General features: G+C 55.3%; 1 protein-coding gene across 1 annotated transcript in view; it reads right to left on the minus strand.

Annotated features, from left to right (window-relative positions):
- Positions 1–23676, minus strand: part of qsox1 (quiescin Q6 sulfhydryl oxidase 1) — a 226042-nt gene that overhangs the window by 35381 nt on the left and 166985 nt on the right. Inside the window, exon 11 of the mRNA XM_072511606.1 lies at positions 19854–20042. Within this exon, the coding sequence (XP_072367707.1) occupies positions 19854–20042 (189 nt within the window). The remainder of the gene's footprint in view (positions 1–19853; positions 20043–23676) is intronic.

Here is a 23676-nt window from a genome sequence, read left to right on the forward strand (position 1 = left end):
TTCTAGGGTACTGCAATACCTGATAATACCCCATTCACCCCCTGTTAAAAAAAGTATCCGGCGGGGGTGGTGGCCAGTGGTTACAATTGCATTTACCGGTATGATCAGATATGGAGGTACCTTGTTACCTCCTTACAGGGTTGCAGAGAATATTTTCAATCGTGGAAGACATATACATTCAGTGTTTATTTACAGTTACAGATCAGTTATACTGAGGCAATCAGTCGGTTGGGTTGCCTGGTCGTCCTCCTGGATTGTCTGAACCTCGGTGGTGATTCTGGTGAGGGTCCGGGCGTCTGCGACTCCGGGAGCGTGGCTTCGGCCTCCATGGCAGCTTCGTCACCCCTAGATGGCGCTGGTGGGGCAAAAGGTTGACAAGAGAGGGGGGTGCCTGGAGGGGGCGTCGGTGGGTGGGAGGGCCTCGGCAGGAGCGGCGGGAGGACGTACCCTCCTGTGATGTGCTGTGGAGGGGGGGGTGGGTAGGGGTGGTGGTTCGGGTGCGCAAGGGATTCCGGCGGGCGCCAGGTCCCGTGGGGAGACCGTATCTTGACGGCCGTCAGGGAACGTCACGTAGGCGTACTGGGGGTTAGCGTGCAGCAGGTGGACCCTCTCGACCAACGGGTCCGACTTGTGCGCCCGCACGTGTTTTTGGAGCAGGATGGGTCGGGTGTTGCTAGCCAAGTCGGGAGCGAGGTCCCGGAGGAGGACATCGTGGGGAAAACAAGGAGACGTTCGTGAGGTGTCTGGTTGGCAGTTGTACAGATCAGAGACCGGATGGCGTGGAGGGCCTCCGGGAGGACTTCTTGCCAGCGGGAGACTGGGAGGGTCCTGGACCATAGGGCCAGTAGGACTGTCTTACAGACCGTTCCGTTCTCCCTCTCTACCTGCCCATTTCCCCGGGGGTTGTAACTGGTCGTCCTGCTTGAGGCGATGCCCCTGTTGAGCAGGAATTGACGCAGTTCGTCGCTCATAAAAGTGGACCCCCTATCACTATGTATGTACGCGGGGAAACCGAACAGTGTAAAGATACCCTGAAGGGCCTTGATAACGGTGGTTGCGGTCATGTCTGGACAAGGGATGGTGAATGGGAACCGGGAGTACGCGTCAATCACGTTCAGGAAATACGTGTTGCGGTCAGTGGAGGGGAGGGGGCCTTTGAAGTCCATGTTGAGGCGTTCAAAGGGACGGGAAGCCTTTATCAGGTGCGCCCTCTCTGGCCGGTAGAAGTGCGGTTTGCACTCCGCGCAGATTTGGCAGTCCCTGGTGACTGTCCTGACCTCCTCGATGGAGTAGGGCAGGTTGCGGGTCTTAATGAAGTGGAAAAAGCGAGTGACCCCCGGGTGGCAGAGGTCCTCGTGGAGGGCTCGGAGGCGATCCACTTGTGCGGTGGCACATGTGCCATGGGACAGGGCATCAGGAGGCTCGTTTAGCTTCCCGGGACGATACAAGATCTCATAGTTGTAGGTGGAGAGTTCTATCCTCCACCGCAAGATCTTGTCGATCTTTATCTTGCCCCACTGTGCATTATCAAACATGAACACCACCGACCATTGGTCAGTGAGGAGAGTGAATCTCCTGCCGGCCAGGTAATGCCTCCAATGTCGCACAGCTCCTACTATGGCTTGTGCCTCTTTTTCAACCGAGGAATGGCGCATTTTGTAAGCATGGAGGGTATGGGAGAAGAAGGCCACGGGTCTGCCTGCTTGGTTGAGGGTGGCGGCCAGAGCTACGTCGGACGTGTCGCTCTCGACCTGGAAGGGGAGGGACTCGTTGGTGGCGCGCATCATGGCCTTTGCAATGTCTGCTTTGATGTGGCTGAAGGCCTGGCGGGCCTCCATCGACAGGGGAAAGGTTGTGGACTGGATTAGGGGACGGGCCTTGTCCGCGTAGTTAGGGACCCACTGGGCATAATAACTGAAAATGCCGAGGCAGCGCTTCAGGGCCTTGGGGCAGTGGGGGAGCGGAAACTCCATGAGTGGAGCATGCGTTCAGGGTCGGGGCCTATAACTCCATTTCGCACCACGTAGCCGAGGATGGCTAGGCGGTTGGTGCTAAATACGCATTTATCCTTATTATACATTAAGTTAAGGATTTTAGCGGTCTGGAGAAATTTTCGGATGTTAGTGTCGTGGTCCTGCTGGTCATGGCCACAGATGATGACGTTATCAAGATACGGAAACGTTGCGCGCAAGCCGTACCGGTCAACCATTCGGCCCATCTCGTGTTGGAAGACCAGGACCCCGTTAGTGACAACAAAGGGAACCCTTAAAAAATGATAGAGCCGCCCATCTGCTTCGAAGGCAGTGTATTTGCGATCAATAGTGCGGAGGGGTAGTTGATGGTAGGCGGACTTGAGATCCACCGTGGAGAAAACCTTATATTGCGCAATCCTGTTTACCAGGTCGGATATGCGGGGGAGAGGGTACGCGTCCAGCTGCATAAACCTGTTGATGGTCTGACTGTAGTCAATTACGAAACAGAACACCCGGAGGCCTTGTTCATCGTGGCCGGAGACTTCAACAAGTCCAACCTCAAGAGTGTACTGCCAAAATTCCACCAGCACATCTCCTGTCCCATCAGGGGCGACAACACTCTTGACCACTGCTACTCAAAAATCAAGGGCGCCTACCGTTCCATCCCCCGACCGCACTTTGGGAAATCAGACCATAAGACAGTGCTCCTTCTCCCGTGAATGCTTAGAGACAGTGGACTGGTCCATATTTAAGAACTCAGCGACCAACTCAAATGAGTATTCCACCACCGTCACAGACTTCATCAGCAAATGTGTGGACGACTGTGTGCCAAAGAAAGCAGTACGTGCGTTCCCCAACCGGAAACCATGGCTCAATCGCGAGATTGACTCCCTACTGAAGGACAGATTATCATAGAATTTACAGTGCAGAAGGAGGCCATTCAGTCCATCGAGTCTGCACCGGCTCTTGGAAAGAGCACCCTACCCAAGGTCAACACCGCCACCCTATCCCCATAACCCAGTAACCCCACTCAACACTAAGGGCAATTTTGGACACTAAGGGCAATTTAGCATGGCCAATCCACCTAACCTGCACATCTTTGGACTGTGGGAGGAAACCGGAGCACCCGGAGGAAACCCACGCACACACAGGGAGGATGTACAGACTCCGCACAGACAGTGACCCAAGCCGGAATCGAACCTGGGACCCTGGAGCTGTGAAGCAATCGTGCTATCCACAAGGCTACCGTGCTGCCCGCACGTTCTGAGGCGTTCAAGGCAGACGACCTTGACCTATACAGAAAATCCAGGTACGACCTCCGCAAAGCCACCTGGAATGCCAAGAGAGAATATCAAACCAAACTACAGTCAAAGACAGACTCTCGGCGGTTGTGGCAAGGACTAAACAACATAACGGGCTACAAAGCGAAGCCGAACATTATGTCTGGCAGCAGCACACCCGTCCCCGATGAACTCAATGCATTCTATGCTCGGTTCGAGCAGGTAACCAACAATCCGCTGGCGAGTGCCCCAGCAGCCCATAATTCACCCATACCCACCATCACAGCTTCCGAAGTCAGATTGGCCTTCCTGAAAGTGAACCCTCGGAAGGCGATGGGCCCAGACGGGATCCCTGGTCGTGCACTCAGAGCCTGCGCGGACCAGCTGGCAGAGGTATTCACGGACATCTTTAACCTGTCCCTACTCCACTCCGAGGTCCCCACCTGCTTCAAGAAGACCACCATCATACCGGTACCAAAGAAAAACCAGGCAACGTGCCTCAATGACTACCGACCAGTGGCCCTGACTTCAGTCATAATGAAATGCTTCGAGAGGTTGATCATGAAGCGCATCACCTCCATACTCCCAGAACGCCTTGATCCACTGCAATTCGCATACCGCTGCAACCGGTCCACATCAGACACCATTTCCCTGGCCCTACACTCATCCCTAGAGCATCTCGAAAACAAGGACTCCTACATTAGACTCCTATTTATTGACTACAGCTCCGGCTTCAACACCATAATCCCAGCCAAGCTCATATCACAGCTCCAAAACCTAAGACTTGGCTCCCCATTCTGCAACTGGATCCTCGATTTTCTGACCCACAGACCACAATCAGTAAGAATGAACAACAACACCTCCTCCACAATAGTCAACACCGGGGCCTCGCAAGGCTGCGTACTTAGCCCCCTACTCTACTCCCTCTACACACACGACTGCGTGGCAAAACCTGGTTCCAACTCCATCTACAGGTTTGCTGATGATACGACCATAGTAGGCCGGATCTCGAATAACGATGAGTCCGAATACAGGAGGGAGATAGAGAATCTAGTGGAGTGGTGTAGCGACAACAATCTCTCCCTCAATGCCAGCAAAACTAAAGAGCTGGTAATTGACTTCAGGAAGCAAAGTACTGTACACACCCCTGTCAGCATCAACGGGGCCGAGGTGGAGATGGTTAGCAGTTTCAAATTCCTAGGGGTGCACATCTCCAAAAATCTGTCCAGGTCCACCCACGTCGACGCTACCACCAAGAAAGCACAACAGCGCTTATACTTCCTCAGGAAACTAAGGAAATTCGGCATGTCCACATTGACTCTTACCAACTTTTACAGATGCACCATAGAAAGCATCCTATCAGGCTGCATCACAGCCTGGTATGGCAACTGCTCGGCCTAGGACCGCAAGAAACTTCAGAGAGTCGTGAACACCGCCCAGTCCATCACACGAACCTGCCTCCCATCCATTGACTCCATCTACACCTCCCGCTGCGTGGGGAAAGCGGGCAGTATAATCAAAGATCCCCCCCACCCGGCTTACTCACTCTTCCAACTTCTTCCATCGGGCAGGAGATACAGAAGTCTGAGTACACGCATGAACAGACTCAAAAACAGCTTCTTCCCCACTGTCACCAGACTCCTAAATGACCCTCTTATGGACTGACCTCAGTAACAGTACACCCTGTATGCTTCATCCGATGCCAGTGCTTATGTAGTTACATTGCAGATGTTGTGTTGCCCTAATATGCATTTTCTTTTATTCCCTTTTCTTCTCATGTACTTAATGATCTGTTGAGCTGCTCGCAGAAAAATATTTTTCACTGTACCTCGGTACACGTGACAATAAACAAATCCAATCCAATCCAATCCAATGACCATCCTATGATTCTCCCCGGTCTTTACCACCACTACTTGGGCTCTCCAGGGATTGTTGCTAGCTTCAATGACTCCTTCCCGCAGCAGCCATTGGACCTCTGACCTAATGAAGGTCCGGTCCTGGGCACTGTACCATCTGCTCCTGGTGGTGACGGGTTTGCAATCCGGGGTGAGGTTCGCAAACAGGGAAGGCGGGTCGACCTTAAGGGTCGCGAGGCCGCAGACAGTAAGGAGGGGTATCGGGCCGCCGAATTTGAAGGTCAGGCTTTGCAAGTTACGTTTAAAATCCAACCCCAGGAGTGTAGCCGCGCAGAGGTCCGGCAGGGCATAAAGGCGGAAATTGTTGAATTTCCTGCCTTGGACAGTGAGGTTTGCTAGGCAGAACCCCTTTATCTCCACTGAATGTGACCCGGAGGCCAGGGAGATTCTTTGGTTTACAGGGTGGGTAACAAGTGAACAGCGCGTTACCGTGTCGGGGTGTATAAAGCTCTCCGCGCTCCCAAAGTCGATCAGGCAGGACGTCTCGTGGCCGTTGATGAAGACCGTCGTCATTGCTGTTGAGAGTGTCCGAGGTAGAGTTTGGTCCAGAGTCACCGAGGTCAGATGAAGTAGTTGCGGGTTTTGATCGGACAGCGTATAGTCGGCCGTGATGGGGTCCTGGGACCCCATCCAAGATGGCGTCTCCCATTGGTCGCACATGGTGGTCGGGGATGGACAAAATGGCGGCGCCCATCCGTCCAGCGCGGTGTCCGAGGGACAAGATGGCCACGTCTGTGGGCTGCACATGGCCCTAGGATAGGGGGGGTGGCGGTGAACGCTGGCCGCCTGGGGCCCGAAGAGAAGGTTGCTGCTGTGGTCCGAAGTCGCCGCTGGAGATCGCGGCCACTGCTCGTGCCTGGCAGACCCCCACAAAATGGCCCTTCTTGCCGCACTCTTTGCAGTGCTGGCGGGGTGCTTCGCCTGCCTGCAGAAGAAACAGCGGGGCCCGACGGAGTTAGCAGGCCATCTTACAGCGCAGGCCTGCGGGGACACGGGGAAAGTCTATGGGGCTGCCGCTGCGGGATGCCACGCTGCCCAGGGGGCCGCCACGCGGTCGGGCACATAGGACTGCATGTTTCTGGAGGCAACATCCATGGACCCTGCCAGGGCCCGTGCCTCCCTAAGTCCCAGGGTGTCTTTTTCTAAGAGCCGCTGGCGGATCTCTGAGGAACTCATACCTGCTAAGAAGGCATCCCGGATTAGGAGTTCTGTGTGCTCGCTCCCCGAAACTTGCGGGCAGCCACAGTTTCTGCCCAGCACCAGTAGCGCGCGGTAAAACTCCTCCAACTGTTCCCCGGGGCTTTGCCGTCTAGTTGCAAGCAGGTGACGTGCGTAAACTTGATTTACAGGGCGGATATAATGTCCTTTTAACAGTTCGATCGCTGCATCGAAGTCCTCTGCCTCCTCGATTAGGGTGAAGGTCACAGGGCATACCCTTGAGTGCAGGAGATGCAGTTTCTGCTCCCCCGAGGGCGTGCCTCCGGCCGTTTGGAGGTAGCCTTTGAAGCACGCCAGCCAGTGCTTGAAAATCTCCGCCGAGTTCTCCGCGTGGGGGCTGAGTTGCAGACACTGCGGCTTGATTCAGAGATCCATATTTTCAGCTTAAGTCGTAGTCTATTAAATTGATGCACGATCAATTACTATTAAAACGAGATAGTAACATAACTGAAGGCTTTAATAGACTAGAACTGTTCCCCAGCAGCTTTGGTACAGAATGAGGGCTGCTGGGACGGCACAGGTTCTTATACCCCGCCTGTCAGGGCGGAGCTACATACAAAACAGCCAATGGTAAACTCCTAGGTTTAACCAATGGTCTTCAGCCTCTCGGGTACTGCAATACCTGATAATACCACACCCAGCACTGTGTACAGGGGCAGTAACCATCGCAGCACTGTGTACAAGGGTAGAAACAGTCACAGCATTGACTCCTGACATCACTGTGTACAGGCGCAGTAACAGTCCCAGCACTGTGTACAGGGCAGTAACAGTTCCAGCACTGTCTACAGGGCAGTAACAATCCCAGAACTGGCTCCTGACAGCACTGTGTACAGGGTCAGTAACAGTCACAGCACTGTGTACAGGGGCAGTAACAGTCACAGCACTGTGTACAGGGGCAGTAACAGTCCCAGCACTGTGTACAGGGGCAGTAACAGTTCCAGCACTGTCCTGACAGCACTGTGTACAGGGGCAGTAACAGTCCCAGCACTGTGTACAGGGGCAGTACCATTCCCAGCACTGCCTCCTGACAGCACTGTGTACAGGGGCAGTAACAGTCCCAGCACTGTGTACAGGGGCAGTACCATTCCCAGCACTGCCTCCTGACACCACTGTGTACATGGGCAGTAACAGTCACAGCACTGTGTACAGGGGCAGTAACAGTCCCAGCACTATGTACAGGGGCAGTAACAGTCCCAGCACTGCCCCCTGACAGCACTGTGTACAGGGGCATTAACAGTCCCAGCACTGTGTACAGGGGCAGTAACAGTCCCAGCAGTGAGTACAGGGGCAGTAGCAGTTCCAGAACTGTGTACAGGGGCAGTAACAGTCCCAGCACTGTGTACAGGGGCAGTAACAGTCCCAGCACTGTGTACAGGGGCAGTTACAGTCCCAGCACTGGGTACAGGGGCAGTACCATTCCCAGCACTGCCTCCTGACAGCACTGTGTACAGGGGCAGTAACAGTCCCAGCATTGCCTCCTGACAGCACTGTGTACAGGACAGTGACAGTCCCAGCACTGTGCACAGGGGCTGTAACAGTCACAGCACTGTGTACAGGGGCATTAACAGTCCCAGCACTGTGTACAGGGGCAGTAACAGTCCCAGCAGTGAGTACAGGGGCAGTAGCAGTTCCAGCACTGTGTACAGGGGCAGTAACAGTCCCAGCACTGTGTACAGGGGCAGTAACAGTCCCAGCACTGTGTACAGGGGCAGTAACAGTCCCAGCACTGTGTACAGGGGCAGTAACAGTCCCAGCATTGCCTCCTGACAGCACTGTGTACAGGACAGTGACAGTCCCAACACTGTGTACAGGGGCTGTAACAGTCACAGCACTGTGTACAGGGGCAATAACAGTCCCAGCACTGTGTACAAGGGCAGTAACAGTCCCAGCACTGTGTACAGGGGCAGTAACAGTCCCAGCACTGCCCTCTAACAGCACTGTGTACAGGGGCAGTAACAATCCAAGCACTGTGTACAGGGGCAGGAACAGTCCCAGCACTGTGGTGGCAGCACTGTGTCCAGAATTTAATGTCATTATAGCCATATTATCATGGTGCAATCACACACACACACTGATGGACAGGTAGACGGACCAATCAACACACACACATCACAGCCAACCACCAGTGAGAGCACACGCACTATAAAACAGGGAACACCACAGTTCCCGCTCATTCTACCAGGAGATAGCTCAGAGCACAGAGCTCACAGCGTGCCACTCAGACATACACCATGTGCTGAGTGCCTCACTAAGATAGTGCTAGGGCTGGGTCCACAGGTTAACTGGTGAAGTACGAATCACAGCCAGAAGTTAACAGTTGTTATTGTGCAGAATAATAAAACAGAGTTGTACCATCTACAACCGTGTTGGTTCGTTTGTGTATCGGAACACAAAACACGACATGATACCAGGACTGGAAACTCGGCAGCGACTGTTAGACCTACCTGCACCTCTTCAGAGATCCGTCATCCTGCACCATGGACACCATCAGCCCGCCGCAGCCGCTCCAAATCGCTGGAAATCTTGGTGTCATCTGGAAACTGTTTAAACAGCGCTTCCAGCTCTTCTTAGAGGCCACAGACAGGGAGAATGCATCGGACACCAGGAAGATCGCCCTCCTCCTCTCCACGGCAGGGCAACACGCCATCCACATCTACAACTCCCTGGCATTCGCGGAAGGTGAGGAAAAGACAAAGTACAAGACGGTCCTTCTAAAATTTGAGCAACATTTCAGCGTCGAAGTGAATGAGAGCTTCGAGAGGTACCTCTTCCAGCAGCGCCTGCAGGGTAAGGATGAGCCTTTTCAATCTTTTTTGACACACCTCCGTATCCTCGCGCAGTCCTGCGGCTGTGAGGCCACCTCCAATTCCATGACTCGGGATCAGATAGTTTTTGGGGTCATCTCGGACACCCTTCACCAGCAGCTCCTCAAAATAAAGCGCCTCACCCTAGCCACCGCCATCGAAACCTGCGTCCTCCACGAAAACGCAACCAGCCGGTACTCCCAATTCCAGGCGGCCGAATTGGCACAGCACGGGTCCTACGAAGCCGAGCGGGTCCTGTTGATCGAGTTCCTCCTGGCCCGCGGCCCGGACGAGGGTGGCCATTTTGCGCGCTTTCCGAGGCCTCCCGCGCTTGTACACGCCAAAAGAGGGGACGTCGACGCAGAGGGATGTGATGCGCAGGCGCGCTCTACGCAGGACCGCACCGCGCATGCGCGGTGGTGCAACGAACACCATGACGTCACGACGTTCGGCAACTGTGGATCCGCACACTTAAAGCATAGAACATAGAACATTACAGCGCAGTACAGGCCCTTCGGCCCTCGATGTTGCGACGACCTGTGAAACCACTCTAAAGCCCATCTACCCTATTCCCTTATCGTCCATATGTCTATATGACCATTTGAATGCCCTTAGTGTTGGCGAGTCCACTACTGTTGCAGGCAGGGCATTCCACGTCCTTACTACTCTCTGAGTAAAGAACCTACCTCTGACATCTGTCTTATATCTATCTCCCCTCAATTTAAAGCTATGTCCCCTCGTGCTAGACATCACCATCCGAGGAAGAAGGCTCTCACTGTCCACCCTATCCAATCCTCTGATCATCTTGTATGCCTCAATTAAGTCACCTCTTAACCTTCTCTCTGACGAAAACAGCCTCAAGTCCCTCAGCCTTTCCTCATAAGATCTTCCCTCCTTACCAGGCAACATTCTGGTAAATCTCCTCTGCACCCTTCCCAATGCTTCCACATCCTTCCTATAATGCGGCGACCAGAATTGCACGCAATACTCCAAATGTGGCCGCACCAGAGTTTTGTACAGCTGCAACATGACCTCATGGCTCCGAAACTCAATCCCTCTACCAATAAAGGCTAACACACCGTACGCCTTCTTAACAACCCTCTCAACCTTCAGGCAACTTTCAGGTATCTATGTACATGGACACCGAGATCTCTCTGCTCATCCACACTGCCAAGAATCTTACCATTAGCCCAGTACTCTGTCTTCCTGTTATTCCTTCCAAAATGAATCATCTCACACTTTTCTGCATTAAACTCCATTTGCCACCTCTCAGCCCAGCGCTGCAGCTTATCTATGTCCCTCTGTAACTTGTAACATCCTTCCGCACTGTCCACAACTCCACCGACTTTACTGTCATCTGCAAATTTACTCACCCATCCTTCTACTCCCTCTTCCAGGTCATTTATAAAAATGGCAAACAGCAGTGGCCCCAAAACAGATCCTTGTGGTACACCACTAGTAACTGGACTCCAGTCTGAACACTTCCCATCAACCACCACCCTTTGTCTTCTTCCAGCTAGCCAATTTCTGATTCAAACTGCTAAATCTCCCTGAATCCCATGCTTCCGTATTTTCTGCAGTAGCCTACTGTGGGGAACCTTATCAAACGCTTTACTGAAATCCATATACACCACATCAACTGCTTTACCCTCATCCACCTGTTTGGTCACCTTCTCAAAGAATTCAATAAGGTTTGTGAGGCACGACCTACCCTTCACAAAACCGTGTTGACTATGTCTAATCAAATTATTCCTTTCCAGATGATTATACACCCTATCTCTTATAAACCTTTCCAATATTTTGCCCAAAACAGAAGTAAGGCTCACTGGTCTATAGTTACCGGGGTTGTCTCTACTCCCCTTCTTGAACAAGGGGACAACATTTGCTATCCTCCAGTCTTCTGGCACTATTCCTGTAGACAATGATGACAAAGCGGCAATGTCTAGCCAAAACTCGACAATGCCTCCGCTGTGGCAGGATGGGCCACTACGCTGCCTGCTGTCGAGCAGCTCAACCTGCCAACGCTCCGTAATTCCGCCAGCCTTGCAGGGCCGTGCGGGCCATTCAGCCTCCATACACCGAGTCATACCCTGACGACGTACACACCGGTGATACCGACGACCGGGAAGCCTTCCGCGTTGCGGTAATAGACAGAAATCAGATGTCCCCAAGTAAGACCCACCAGCCGATGCCAGTGCACAGCGTTAATCCGGGCGATGAATGGTGTGCCACCCTAACGGTCAACCGATTACCGATCATATTCTGCTTAGACACTGGTGCCTCCGCCAATCTCATTGCATGGTCAGCCTTCCACACCTTGAAGGTCAAACCACCGATTTGGCCATCCCACTGTCAGTTGGTCGATTACAATGGGAATGTTATCCCGGCCATGGGGTCCTGCCAGCTCGAGGTTGCACACAATTCATACACAGCCACACTGTCTTTTGAGATTGTTGGATCCTCGAAGGACTCTCTGCTAGGCGCACAGGCGTACAAGATCCTACACCTCGTTCAGCGGGTACACACTCTGTCTCCAGAAGGCACGTCCGATTTCCCGGATGCAGACTTTAGGGCGCAGCTCCACTCGCTCCTCGCCCAAAACCAGGAGGTTTTCGAGGGCATGGGCACACTGCCCTACACTTACAGAATACGGCACAAACCGGACGCCACCCCGGTCATTCACCCACCTCGTAGAGTCCCAGCACCACTCAAAGACCGCCTCAAGCAGCAGCTGCAGGATCTGCAGGACCAAGGAGTGCTTTCCCGGGTCACGGAGCCAACGCAATGGGTCATCTCCATGGTGTGCGTAAAAAAGCCCTCTGGCGAGCTCTGGATCTGCAGCGACCCGAAAGACCTGAACAATAACATCATGAGGGAACACTACCCCATACCCAAAAGGGAAGAAATCACGAGCGAAATGGCCCGGGCTAAAATTTTTACCAAGCTTGATGCCTCAAAGGGTTTTTGGCAGATTCAGCTGGATCAGTGCAGCAGGAAGCTGTGCACTTTCAACACTCCCTTTGGCAGATACTGCTACAATAGGATGCCGTTTGGCATCATCTCGGCATCCGAGGTGTTTCATCGAATCATGGAACAGATGACGGAGGGCATCGAAGGGATGCACGTTTATGTTGACGACGTCATCATCTGGTCCACCACACCACAGGAGCATATCAGTCGTCTCCAGCGTGTCTTTGCTCGGATACGAGAGCACAGCCTGCGCCTCAACCGAGCCAAGTGTTCTTTTGGCCAAACTGAGCTAAAGTTTCTGGGGGACCACATATCACGGTCAGGGGTGTGTCCGGATGCTGACAAAGTGGCAGCTATTGCAGCCATGCCGCAGCCGACAGACAAGAAGATAGTGCTACGTTTTCTCGGGATGGTCAACTTCCTGGGGAAGTTTATTCCCAACCTTGCCTCGCACACAACGGCTCTTCGTCACCTGGTAAAGAAGACTACGGAATTCCAGTGGCTGCCCGCACACCAGAAGGAATGGGAGGAGCTCAAGATCAAGCTCACCACCGCCCCGGTATTGCCGTTCTTCGACACCACTCGAGACACAAAGATCTCGACTGATGCCAGCCAGTCCGGCATTGGGGCGGTACTCGTGCAACAGGACGACACTGCATCATGGGCCCCGGTCGCCAATGCCTCGCGGGCCATGACCCCCACAGAACAGTGCTATGCGCAGATTGAAAAGGAGTGCCTGGGTTTGTTAACCGGCATCGATAAATTCCACGACTATGTGTATGGTCTTCCGCAGTTCACCGTGGAGACCGACCATCGCCCCATGGTCGGCATCATACAAAAGGACCTCAACGAGATGACCCCTCGCCTCCAGCGCATTCTGCTCAAGCTCCGGAGGTACGATTTCCAACTTGTCTACACCCTGGGAAAGGACCTCATCATTGCGGATGCCCTGTCCAGAGCAGTGAGCACACCGCCCGAATCGGATGGGTTCGTTTGTCAGGTCGACGCACAAGTAGCCTTCACATCGGCCAATCTGCCGGCTACTGATGCACGTCTGGCCCACATTCACCGTGAGACTGCAGCTGGCACCCTTCTACAACATGTGATGCGCCACATGACGGAAGGGTGGCTCAAGGTGCAGTACCCACAATTCTACAATGTCCGGGACGACTTGGCCGTCATTGATGCTGTCCTCCTAAAGTTGGACCGGATTGTGATCCCACATCTCAGGGCTGAAACGTGCAGGCGGAGGGCCCGAGAAGCTGTGTACTGGCCGGACATCAGCGACGACATCGCCAACATGGTGCTCAACTGCCCCACCTGCCAAAGGTTTCAGCCGGCGCAACCCCCTGAGACACTTCAGCCCTATGAGTTGGTAATATCCCCCTGGGCAAAGGTGGGTGTGGACCTTTTTCATGCGCTCGGCAGGGACTACGTCATTATAATTGACTATTTTTCCAATCATCCGGAGGCCATACGCCTGCACGACGTGACATCATCAGCTGTCATCAGGGCATGCAAAGAAACCTTCGCTCGCCATGGCATTCCGCTTACCGTCATGTCGGATAATGGGCCCTATTTTGCGAGCCAAGAATGGTCTTCTTTTGCTGCTTCATACGGGTTCACACACGTGACGTCCAGCCCTTTGCATCCCCAGTCGAATGGCAAGGCGGAAAAGGCCGTCCACATCGTGAAGCGGCTCCTCTGCAAGGCTGCTGATGCCGGATCTGAATTCTGTTTAGCCCTGCTGGCCTACCGCTCGGCCCCACTGTCCACAGGCCTCTCACCAGCCCAGCTGTTGATGGGTCGCACCCTCAGGACTACTGTGCCGTCCATTCATGTTCCTAAACCCGACCATGCTCCAGTACTGCAAACGATGCGACAGCAGCGTGCTCAGCAGAAGGTGGCACATGAAGTACACCTACCAGAGGGTGGCTGGTCGGCAACTGCCGAGGTTCTCCACCGTGTGGCTCCCCGCTCGTTCCTGGTTCACATGCCTGATGGCTCCATTCGCCGGCGTAATCGGCGGGCCCTTCGGCTGCTTCCGCGCTTGCTACGTGATCATGCACTGGTGCCACACCCTCCTGTTGTCCCTGATGTCGACTTCGTGGAGCTTCCTGCCACTCTGCCTACTCCTCTCTCGCCCGTGGCCAGGCCCATTCCGGTGGATCCTGACCCACCCTTGAGGCGGTCAACCCGAATTTAGCGCCCACCTAATAGACTGGACTGATGAGCCTGTTTGCACATTGGACTCACTGAATTGTTGTGCAATAATGTTAACGTGTTTCTTTTTTTGTCGTTCCAGGAGTTCTCTTTCAATATTTGATGATTGCACTTGTTTTGTTTGCGGTACAGCCTCGTTGCTCTGTTGCACCTGACACCTTCCTATGTATATAGTTTAGCTTCAATGACATGTTGTAAATATTGCACACACATACTCAGATACACTCAGTACACACCAATATTTATTACCATGTCGGCACATATCCTTGTGAAAAGGGGGATGTCATGATATCGATATTAACATATCATGGTGCAATCACACACACACACTGATGGACAGGTAGACGGACCAACCAACACACACACAACATCACAGCCAACCACCAGTGAGAGCACATGCACTATAAAACAGGGAACACCACAGTTCCCGCTCATTCTACCAGGAGATAGCTCAGAGCACAGAGCTCACAGCGTGCCACTCACACATACACCATGTGCTGAGTGCCTCACTAAGATAGTGCTAGGGCTGGGTCCACAGGTTAACTGGTGAAGTACGAACCACAGCCAGAAGTTAATAGTTGTTATTGTGCAGAATAATAAAACAGAGTTGTACCATCTACAACCGTGTTGGTTCGTTTGTGTATCAAACCACCCAACACGAGAGGTAACAGTCCCAGCACTGTGAACAGGGACAGTAACAGTCCCAGCACTGTGTACAGGGGCAGTAACAGTCCCAGCATTGCCTTGTGACAGCACTGTGTCCAGGAGCAGTAACGGTCCCAGTACTGTGTACAGGGGCAGCAACAGTCCCAGCACTGCCTTGTGACAGCACTGTGTACAGTGGCAGTAAAAGTCCCAGTACTGCCTTGTGACAGCACTGTGTACAGGGGCAGTAACATTCCCAGCACTGCCCCCTGACAGCACTGTGTACAGGGGCAGTAACAGTCCCAGCACTGTGTACAGGGAAAGCAACAGTCCCAGCACTGCCCCCTGACAGCACTGTGTACAGGGGCAGTAACAGTCCCAGCACTGTGTACAGGGGCAGGAACAGTCCCAGCACTGTGTACAGGGACAGTAACAGTCCCAGCACTGTGTACAGGGGCAGTAACAGTCCCAGCACTGTGTACAGGGGCAGCAACAGTCCCAGCACTGTGTACAGGGGCAGTAACAGTCCCAGCACTGTGTACAGGGGCAGTAACAGTCCCAGCACTGTGTACAGGGGCAGTAACAGTCCCAGCACTGTGTACAAGGGCAGTAACAGTCCCAGCACTGTGTACAGTGGCAGCAACAGTCCCAGCACTGTGTACAAGGGCAGTAACAGTCCCAGCACTGCCTCCTGACAGCACTGTGTACAGGGGCAGTAACATTCCCAGTACTGCCCCCTGACAGCACTGTGTACAGGGGCAGTAACAGTCCCAGCACTGTGAACAGGGACAGTAACAGTCCCAGCACTGTGTACAGGGGCAGTAACAGTCCCAGCATTGCCTTGTGACAGCACTGTGTCCAGGAGCAGTAACGGTCCCAGTACTGTGTACAGGGGCAGCAACAGTCCCAGCACTGCCTTGTGACAGCACTGTGTACAGTGGCAGTAAAAGTCCCAGTACTGCCTTGTGACAGCACTGTGTACAGGGGCAGTAACATTCCCAGCACTGCCCCCTGACAGCACTGTGTACAGGGGCAGTAACAGTCCCAGCACTGTGTACAGGGGCAGTAACAGTCCCAGCACTGTGTACAGGGGCAGTAACAGTCCCAGCACTCTGTACAGGGGCAGTAACAGTCCCAGCACTGTGTACAAGGGCAGTAACAGTCCCAGCACTGTGTACAGTGGCAGCAACAGTCCCAGCACTGTGTACAAGGGCAGTAACAGTCCCAGCACTGCCTCCTGACAGCACTGTGTACAGGGGCAGTAACATTCCCAGCACTGCCCCCTGACAGCACTGTGTACAGGGGCAGTAACAGTCCCAGCACTGTGTACAGGGGCAGCAACAGTCCCAGCACTGCCCCCTGACAGCACTGTGTACAGGGGCAGTAACAGTCCCAGCACTGTGTACAGGGGCAGCAACAGTCCCAGCACTGCCCCCTGACAGCACTGTGTACAGGGGCAGTAACAGTCCCAGCACTGTGTACAGGGGCAGCAACAGTCCCAGCACTGCCCCCTGACAGCACTGTGTACAGGGGCAGTAACAGTCCCAGCACTGTGTACAGGGGCAGCAACAGTCCCAGCACTGCCCCCTGACAACACTGTGTACAGGGGCAGTAACAGTCCCAGCACTGTGTACAGGGGCAGTAACAGTCCCAGCACTGTGTACAGGGGCAGTAACAATCCCAGCATTGTGTACAGGGGCAGTAACAGTCCCAGCACTGCCCCGTGACAGCACTGTGTACAGGGGCAGTAACAGTCCCAGCACTGCCCCGTGACAGCACTGTGTACAAGGGCAGTAACAGTCCCAGCACTGCCCCGTGACAGCACTGTGTACAAGGGCAGTAACAGTCCCAGCACTGTGTACAGGGGCAGTAACAGTCCCAGCACTGTGTACAAGGGCAGTAACAGTCCCAGCACTGCCTCCTGACAGCACTGTGTACAGGGGCAGTAACAGTCCCAGCACTGCCCCCCTGACAGCACTGTGTACAGCGGCAGCAACAGTCCCAGCACTGTGTACAGGAGCAGTAACAGTCCCAGCACTGCCTCCTGACAGCACTGTGTACAGGGGCAGTAACAGTTCCAGCACTGTGTACTGGGGCAGTAACAGTCCCAGCACTGCCCCCTGACAGCACTGTGTACAGGGGCAGTAACAGTCCCAGCACTGTGTACAGAGGCAGTAACAGTCCCAGCACTGTCCCTGACAGAACTGTGTACAGGGGCAGTAACAGTCACAGCACTGTGTACAGGGGCAGTAACAGTCCCAGCACTGTGTACAGGGACAGTAACAGTCACAGCACTGTGTACAGGGGCAGTAACAGTCCCAGCACTGCCTCATGACAGCACTGTGTACAGGGGCAGTAACAGTCACAGCACTGCCCCCTGACAGCACTGTGTACAGGAGCAGTAACAGTCCCAGCACTGTGTACAGGGACAGTAACAGTCACAGCACTGTGTACAGGGCAGTAACAGGCCCAGCACTGCCCCCTGACAGCACTGTGTACAGGAGCAGTAACAGTCCCAGCACTGTGTACAGGGACAGTAACAGTCACAGCACTGTGTACAGGGGCAGTAACAGTCACAGCACTGTGTACAGGGGCAGTAACAGTCACAGCACTGTGTACAGGGGCAGTAACAGTCCCAGCACTGGCTCCTGACAGCACTGTGCACAGGGGCAGTAACAGTCCCAGCACTGCCTCCTGACAGCACTGTGTACAGGGGCAGTAACAGTCCCAGCACTGCCCCCTGACAGCACTGTGTACAGGGGCAGCAACAGTCCCAGCACTGTGTACAGGAGCAGTAACAGTCCCAGCACTGCCTCCTGACAGCACTTTGTACAGGGGCAGTAACAGTTCCAGCACTGTGTACAGGGGCAGTAACAGTCCCAGCACTGCCCCCTAACAGCACTGTGTACAGGGGCAGTAACAGTCCCAGCACTGTGTACAGGGGCAGTAACAGTCCCAGCACTGTCCCTGACAGAACTGTGTACAGGGGCAGTAACAGTCACAGCACTGTGTACAGGGGCAGTAACAGTCCCAGCACTGTGTACAGGGACAGTAACAGTCACAGCACTGTGTATAGGGGCAGTAACAGTCCCAGCACTGCCTCCTGACAGCACTGTGTACAGGGGCAGTAACAGGCCCAGCACTGCCCCCTGACAGCACTGTGTACAGGAGCAGTAACAGTCCCAGCACTGTGTGCAGGGACAGTAACTGTCACAGCACTGTGTACAGGGGCAGTAACAGTCACAGCACTGTGTACAGGGGCAGTAACAGTCACAGCACTGTGTACAGGGGCAGTAACAGTCCCAGCACTGGCTCCTGACAGCACTGTGTACAGGGGCAGTAACAGTCCCAGCACTGCCCCCTGACAGCACTGTGTACAGGGGCAGTAACAGTCACAGCACTGTGTACAGGGGCAGTAACAGTCACAGCACTGTGTACAGGGGCAGTAACAGTCCCAGCACTGGCTCCTGACAGCACTGTGTACAGGGGCAGTAACAGTCCCAGCACTGCCTCCTGACAGCACTGTGTACATGGGCAGTAACAGTCACTGCACTGCCTCCTGACAGCACTGTGTACAAGGGCAGTAACAGTCACAGCACTGTGTACAGGGGCAGTAACAGTCCCAGCACTGTGTACAAGGGCAGTAACAGTCACAGCACTGTGTACAGTGGCAGTAATAGTCCCAGCACTGCCCCTAACAGCACTGTGTACAGGGGCAGTAACAGTCCCAGCACTTTGTACAGGGGCAGTAACAGTCCCAGCACTGCCCGCTGACAGCACTGTGTACAAGGGCAGTAACAGTCACAGCACTGTGTACAGGGGCAGTAACAGTCCCAGCACTTCCCCCTGACAGCACTGTGTACAGGACAGTGACAGTCCCAGCACTGCCCCCTGACAGCACTGTGTACAGGGGCAGTAACAGTCCCAGCACTGTGTACAGGGGCAGTAACCGTCCCAGCACTGTGTACAGTGGCAGTAACAGTCCCAGCACTGCCCCCTGACAGCACTGTGTACAGGGGCAGTAACAGTCCCAGCACTGTGTACAGGGCTGTAACAGTCCCAGAATTGTCTCCTGGCAGCACTGTGTACAAGGGCAGTAACAGTCCCAGAACTGGCTCCTGACAGCACTATGTACAGGGTAGTAACAGTCTCAGAACAGGCTCCTGACAGCACTGTGTACAGGAGCAGTAACAAGTAAGCTGCAGTGATTCTAACTGCAATGTTTATATACATTCTTATATTGATTGGTAGCTGATGACCACTTCAACAATGCTTTGTGTTTTCTTGGGTTAGAAAAGAGGAAGTGAAACCACTCAGCTGCTTTGAAGTGGCCAGCAGCTGTCAATCACAGCACAGAGAATTCTGCACACAGAGAATGCTGCACAGTTAAAGGTTTTGCTTTTCAGGTACATTTGATGGAGGTCCAAACAACCCTCTCAGGTGAATGTAACAGATCCCATAACATTATCTTCAAGAAGAGCAGTTGAATTCTCTTGGCGTCTTGGCCAATATTTATAACTCAACTAACATTGCCTGAAAACAAATTGCTATTTGAGGGACCTTGCTGTGTGGCAATTAAATTATAGGAGTGAGTGGACTTTAAATGTATTTCGTAGTTGTTACTCATTTTGGGACAGACAGAGGTCATGAAAGCTGAGGAATGTAGGCCCTATATAGATGCTGGACATTCCTCTGTACCGCACACACACACACACATGCATGAGCATGCACACACACACATGTGCACGCACCCACACACACATGCACAGATACTCACACACACACCCTCTATGCCTCTGGCCTCAATCTATCCGTGTTCCTCACCTGCCAGCCTGTTGTTGACCTGATTGTGCCGAGACCACAACCACAAGATGGCCTTGTTGAAGTTGTCGACCTGATCCATGGATTCCTTTGCCATGCCTTCAAAATGTTTGGCGCACTCCCGACAGCTAAAGAAATGTTTGACGTATTGCCTCAAGGTGTAAAGAATCTCCCTGGGGTCAGTCCAGGCAGCTGAGGGAAAATGGAGATAAAGAAAAATAGGTGAGTGTAAAGGGCCAGAAAAGGTTCCCCTTATTCTTCACTACTCTGTGCCAGGTACCAGAATCACGGAGAGGCCGGCGACCAATACCTTCCTTGGCTAAGGCTGTCGAGCCATTCACTTGTGAGATTAGACATGCAGTGCGAGGAGTCAAATTTTGGCTCTAAAACCAAACCCACTCTTAGCCCTCCCAATATGCATGTGCGTTTCCAGTTGGAGTCACTGGGTGGTCATGTGGGTACCATCATGGTAAACCTCCCAACTCTACTGTCTTGGGATGTTGAACTCATCTCTAATGCCCCACTGCTGCCCTGACTGAGAATAACTGACATGGTACATCCTGGAGATTGAATACGGGAACCAAATGTTGCCTCATCTTCATTACTTATCTGGAAGCAATTTTACTGATGAATGCACTGGTGAAGCCATTGGGTGGAAAATTCCTTCCCTGATAAGTCTACCAATGAGAAAGAAGAGTCATGAACATAGCATCATCTTTATGTTCCCGTCAAAGATGCACACTTTTCTGACTGGAGATAAATCATCACCCCTTCATTGACATGGTCATTGTTACACCACGATCCATGAGCAATGTAATGGTTCAGTCAGTGGGCAACTAGGGATCATCAATCAATATGGGGCTGGATTCTCCACCATCGGGATGCTCCGTTTTGCCGGCAGCCCGGGGGTTTCCCCACAATGGGAACCCCATTGACCAGCCGGCGTAACGGAGCATCCCGCCGGCAGGCTGAAGCAGAAATGCGGCGGGGCAGGGCAGAGAATCCAGCCCACGATCTTACCATAACCACATCTCAAAAATGTTTTTGTTTAAATGAAGAACTAATCTGGCGTTGGGAAAGAAATGTTAATGCTACCAAAACCAGGACACTCCATAACTGACAGACAGACAAAAACTTCACACGGATTACAGAGACCTGGGGCGTCATTCTCCGACCCCCCGCCGGGTCGGAGAATGGCCGTTGGCCGCCGTGAATCCCGCCCCCGCCGAAGTCTCCGAAGGAAGAAAAGTCGGCGGGGCGTTAATGGCGCCGCTGCCGCGGAGAATGTCACGGGTCTGCGCAAGGCAGCCGATTTTCGGCCTGCCGATATTTTCCCTTCCGGATGGGCCGAAGTCCCGTCGACGTGATGACCGTTCACGTCGACGTGAATCAAACCTCCTTTTCATCGGCGTGACCCGGTGCTCCAGGCTCACGCCGACCAGCGAGGAGGTGAGTGACGGCCTGGGGGGTTGGCTCTGGGCAGGAAATGGCGTGGCCGCAGACTGATTGCGTGAGGAGAGGTGTGTCTCGGCTTGTGTGTGTGTGTGTGCGGAGGGGGGGGGGGGGGGTGGTTAGAGTAGGCTGGGCTCCGGGGGAGTGCCGGGAGGGGGTCCGTGCTGGGGTGGAGGTTGGGGGTTGGAGGGGGTCCGTGCTGGGGTGGAGGCTGGGGGTTGGAGGGGGTCCGTGCCGGGGTGGAGGTTGGAGTCCGTGCTGGGGTGGAGGTTGGGGAGAGGGTCCGTGCTGGGGTGGAGGTTGGGGGTTGGAGGGGGTCCGTGCCGGGGTGGAGGCTGGGGGGGGGGGTCCGTGCTGGGGTGGAGGTTGGGGAGGGGGTCCGTGCTGGGGTGGAGGTTGGGGGTTGGAGGGGGTCCGTGCCGGGGTGGAGGTTGGGGAGGGGGTCCGTGCCGGGGTGGAGGTTGGGGAGGGGGTCCGTGCCGGGGTGGAGGTTGGGGAGGGGGTCCGTGCTGGGGTGGAGGTTGGGGGTTGGAGGGGGTCCGTGCCGGGGTGGAGGTTGGGGAGAGGGTCCGTGCCGGGGTGGAGGTTGGGGAGGGGGTCCGTGCCGGGGTGGAGGTTGGGGAGGTGGTCCGTGCCGGGGTGGAGGTTGGGGAGGGGGTCCGTGCTGGCGTGGAGGTTGGGGAGGGGGTCCGTGCCGGGGTGGAAGTTGGGGGTTGGGGGGGGGTCCGTGCCGGGGTGGAGGTTGAGGAGGGGGTCCGTGCCGGGGTGGAGGTTGGGGAGGGGGTCCGTGCCGGGGTGGAGGTTGGGGAGGGGGTCCGTGCCGGGGTGGAGGTTGGGGAGGGGGTCCGTGCTGGGGTGGAGGTTGGGGAGGGGGTCCGTGCCGGGGTGGAGGTTGGGGGGGGTCCGTGCCGGGGTGGAGGTTGGGGAGGGGGTCCGTGCCGGGGTGGAGGTTGGGGAGGGGGTCCGTGCCGGGGTGGAGGTTGGGGGTTGGGGGGGTCCGTGCCGGGGTGGAGGTTGGGGAGGGGGTCCGTGCCGGGGTGGAGGTTGGGGGTTGGGGGGGTCCGTGCCGGGGTGGAGGTTGGGGAGGGGGTCCGTGCCGGGGTGGAGGTTGGGGAGGGGGTCCGTGCCGGGGTGGAGGTTGGGGAGGGAGTCCGTGCCGGGGTGGAGGTTGGGGAAAGGGTCCGTGCTGGGGTGGAGGTTGGGGAGGGGGTCCGTGCCGGGGTGCAGGTTGGGGGTTGGGGGGAGTCCGTGCCGGGGTGGAGGTTGGGGAGGGGGTCCGTCCCGGGGTGGAGGTTGGGGAGGGGTTCTGTGCTGGGGTGGAGGTTGGGGGTTGGAGGGGGTCCGTGCCGGGGTGGAGGTTGGGGAGGGGGTCCGTGCCGGGGTGGAGGTTGGGGAGGGGGTCCGTGCCGGGGTGGAGGTTGGGGAGGGGGTCCGTGCCGGGGTGGAGGTTGGGGAGGGGGTCCGTGCTGGGGTGGAGGTTGGGGAGGGGGTCCGTGCCGGGGTGGAGGTTGGGGGGGGTCCGTGCCGGGGTGGAGGTTGGGGAAGGGGTCCGTGCCAGGGTGGAGGTTGGGGAGGGGGTCCGTGCCGGGGTGGAGGTTGGGGAGGGGGTCCGTGCCGGGGTGGAGGTTGGGGAGGGGGTCCGTGCCGAGGAGGGTGATGGGAGGGCAAATGAGTTGGTCCACCTGGCCAGGTGCCAGCCTCCAACAGTTGGACCCATGCGGTCCATGCCACCTGGCTGGGGGGAGGAGGGGATATGGGCAATGATGACATGTCGTCGTTCCCCTCCCCCCCCACCAGGCCGTCATGTTTTCAGACCATCCAGCGATGTTGGCCGCCGTGGTGGCAGCCGCTCATGTCTATGTTGCCCTGGATGAGGAGGAGGAGGAGGAGCGTGCCAGAGAGGCGGCGCAGGCTGCCGCAGAGGGGCAGGCGGCAGCCGCCCAGGCTGGAGGGACACCTGACCAACAGGACGAGGAGGGGGAGGAGGACGTCGCGGCCCCACGGCAACGGAGGCAACTGAGGGCGCCCCGTGTGTACCGGTCCCGGCAGTCATACCAGGACCTCACGGACCGGGAATGCAGGAGGAGACTCCGGATGAGCCGGGAAACCGTGGCACACATCTGCCACCTGCTGGCACACCTGTCACCGCGTGGCACTGGCGGGGGACACCCTCTCCCCGTGTCCGTCAAGGTTACGGTGGCCCTGAACTTTTATGCAACGGGGTCATTCCAGGCACCGAGTGGGGACCTGTCCTGCATATCGCAGACATCGGTGCACCGGTGCATCCGGGCAGTGACAGATGCCCTTTATGCCATGGCGCACCGCTACATCTGCTTCCCCGTGGACCGGGCCAGCCAAGATGCCCGGGCCCTGG

The sequence above is a fragment of the Scyliorhinus torazame genome, chromosome 7 (assembly GCF_047496885.1).
Source record: "Scyliorhinus torazame isolate Kashiwa2021f chromosome 7, sScyTor2.1, whole genome shotgun sequence".
Lineage (NCBI taxonomy): Eukaryota > Metazoa > Chordata > Chondrichthyes > Carcharhiniformes > Scyliorhinidae > Scyliorhinus > Scyliorhinus torazame.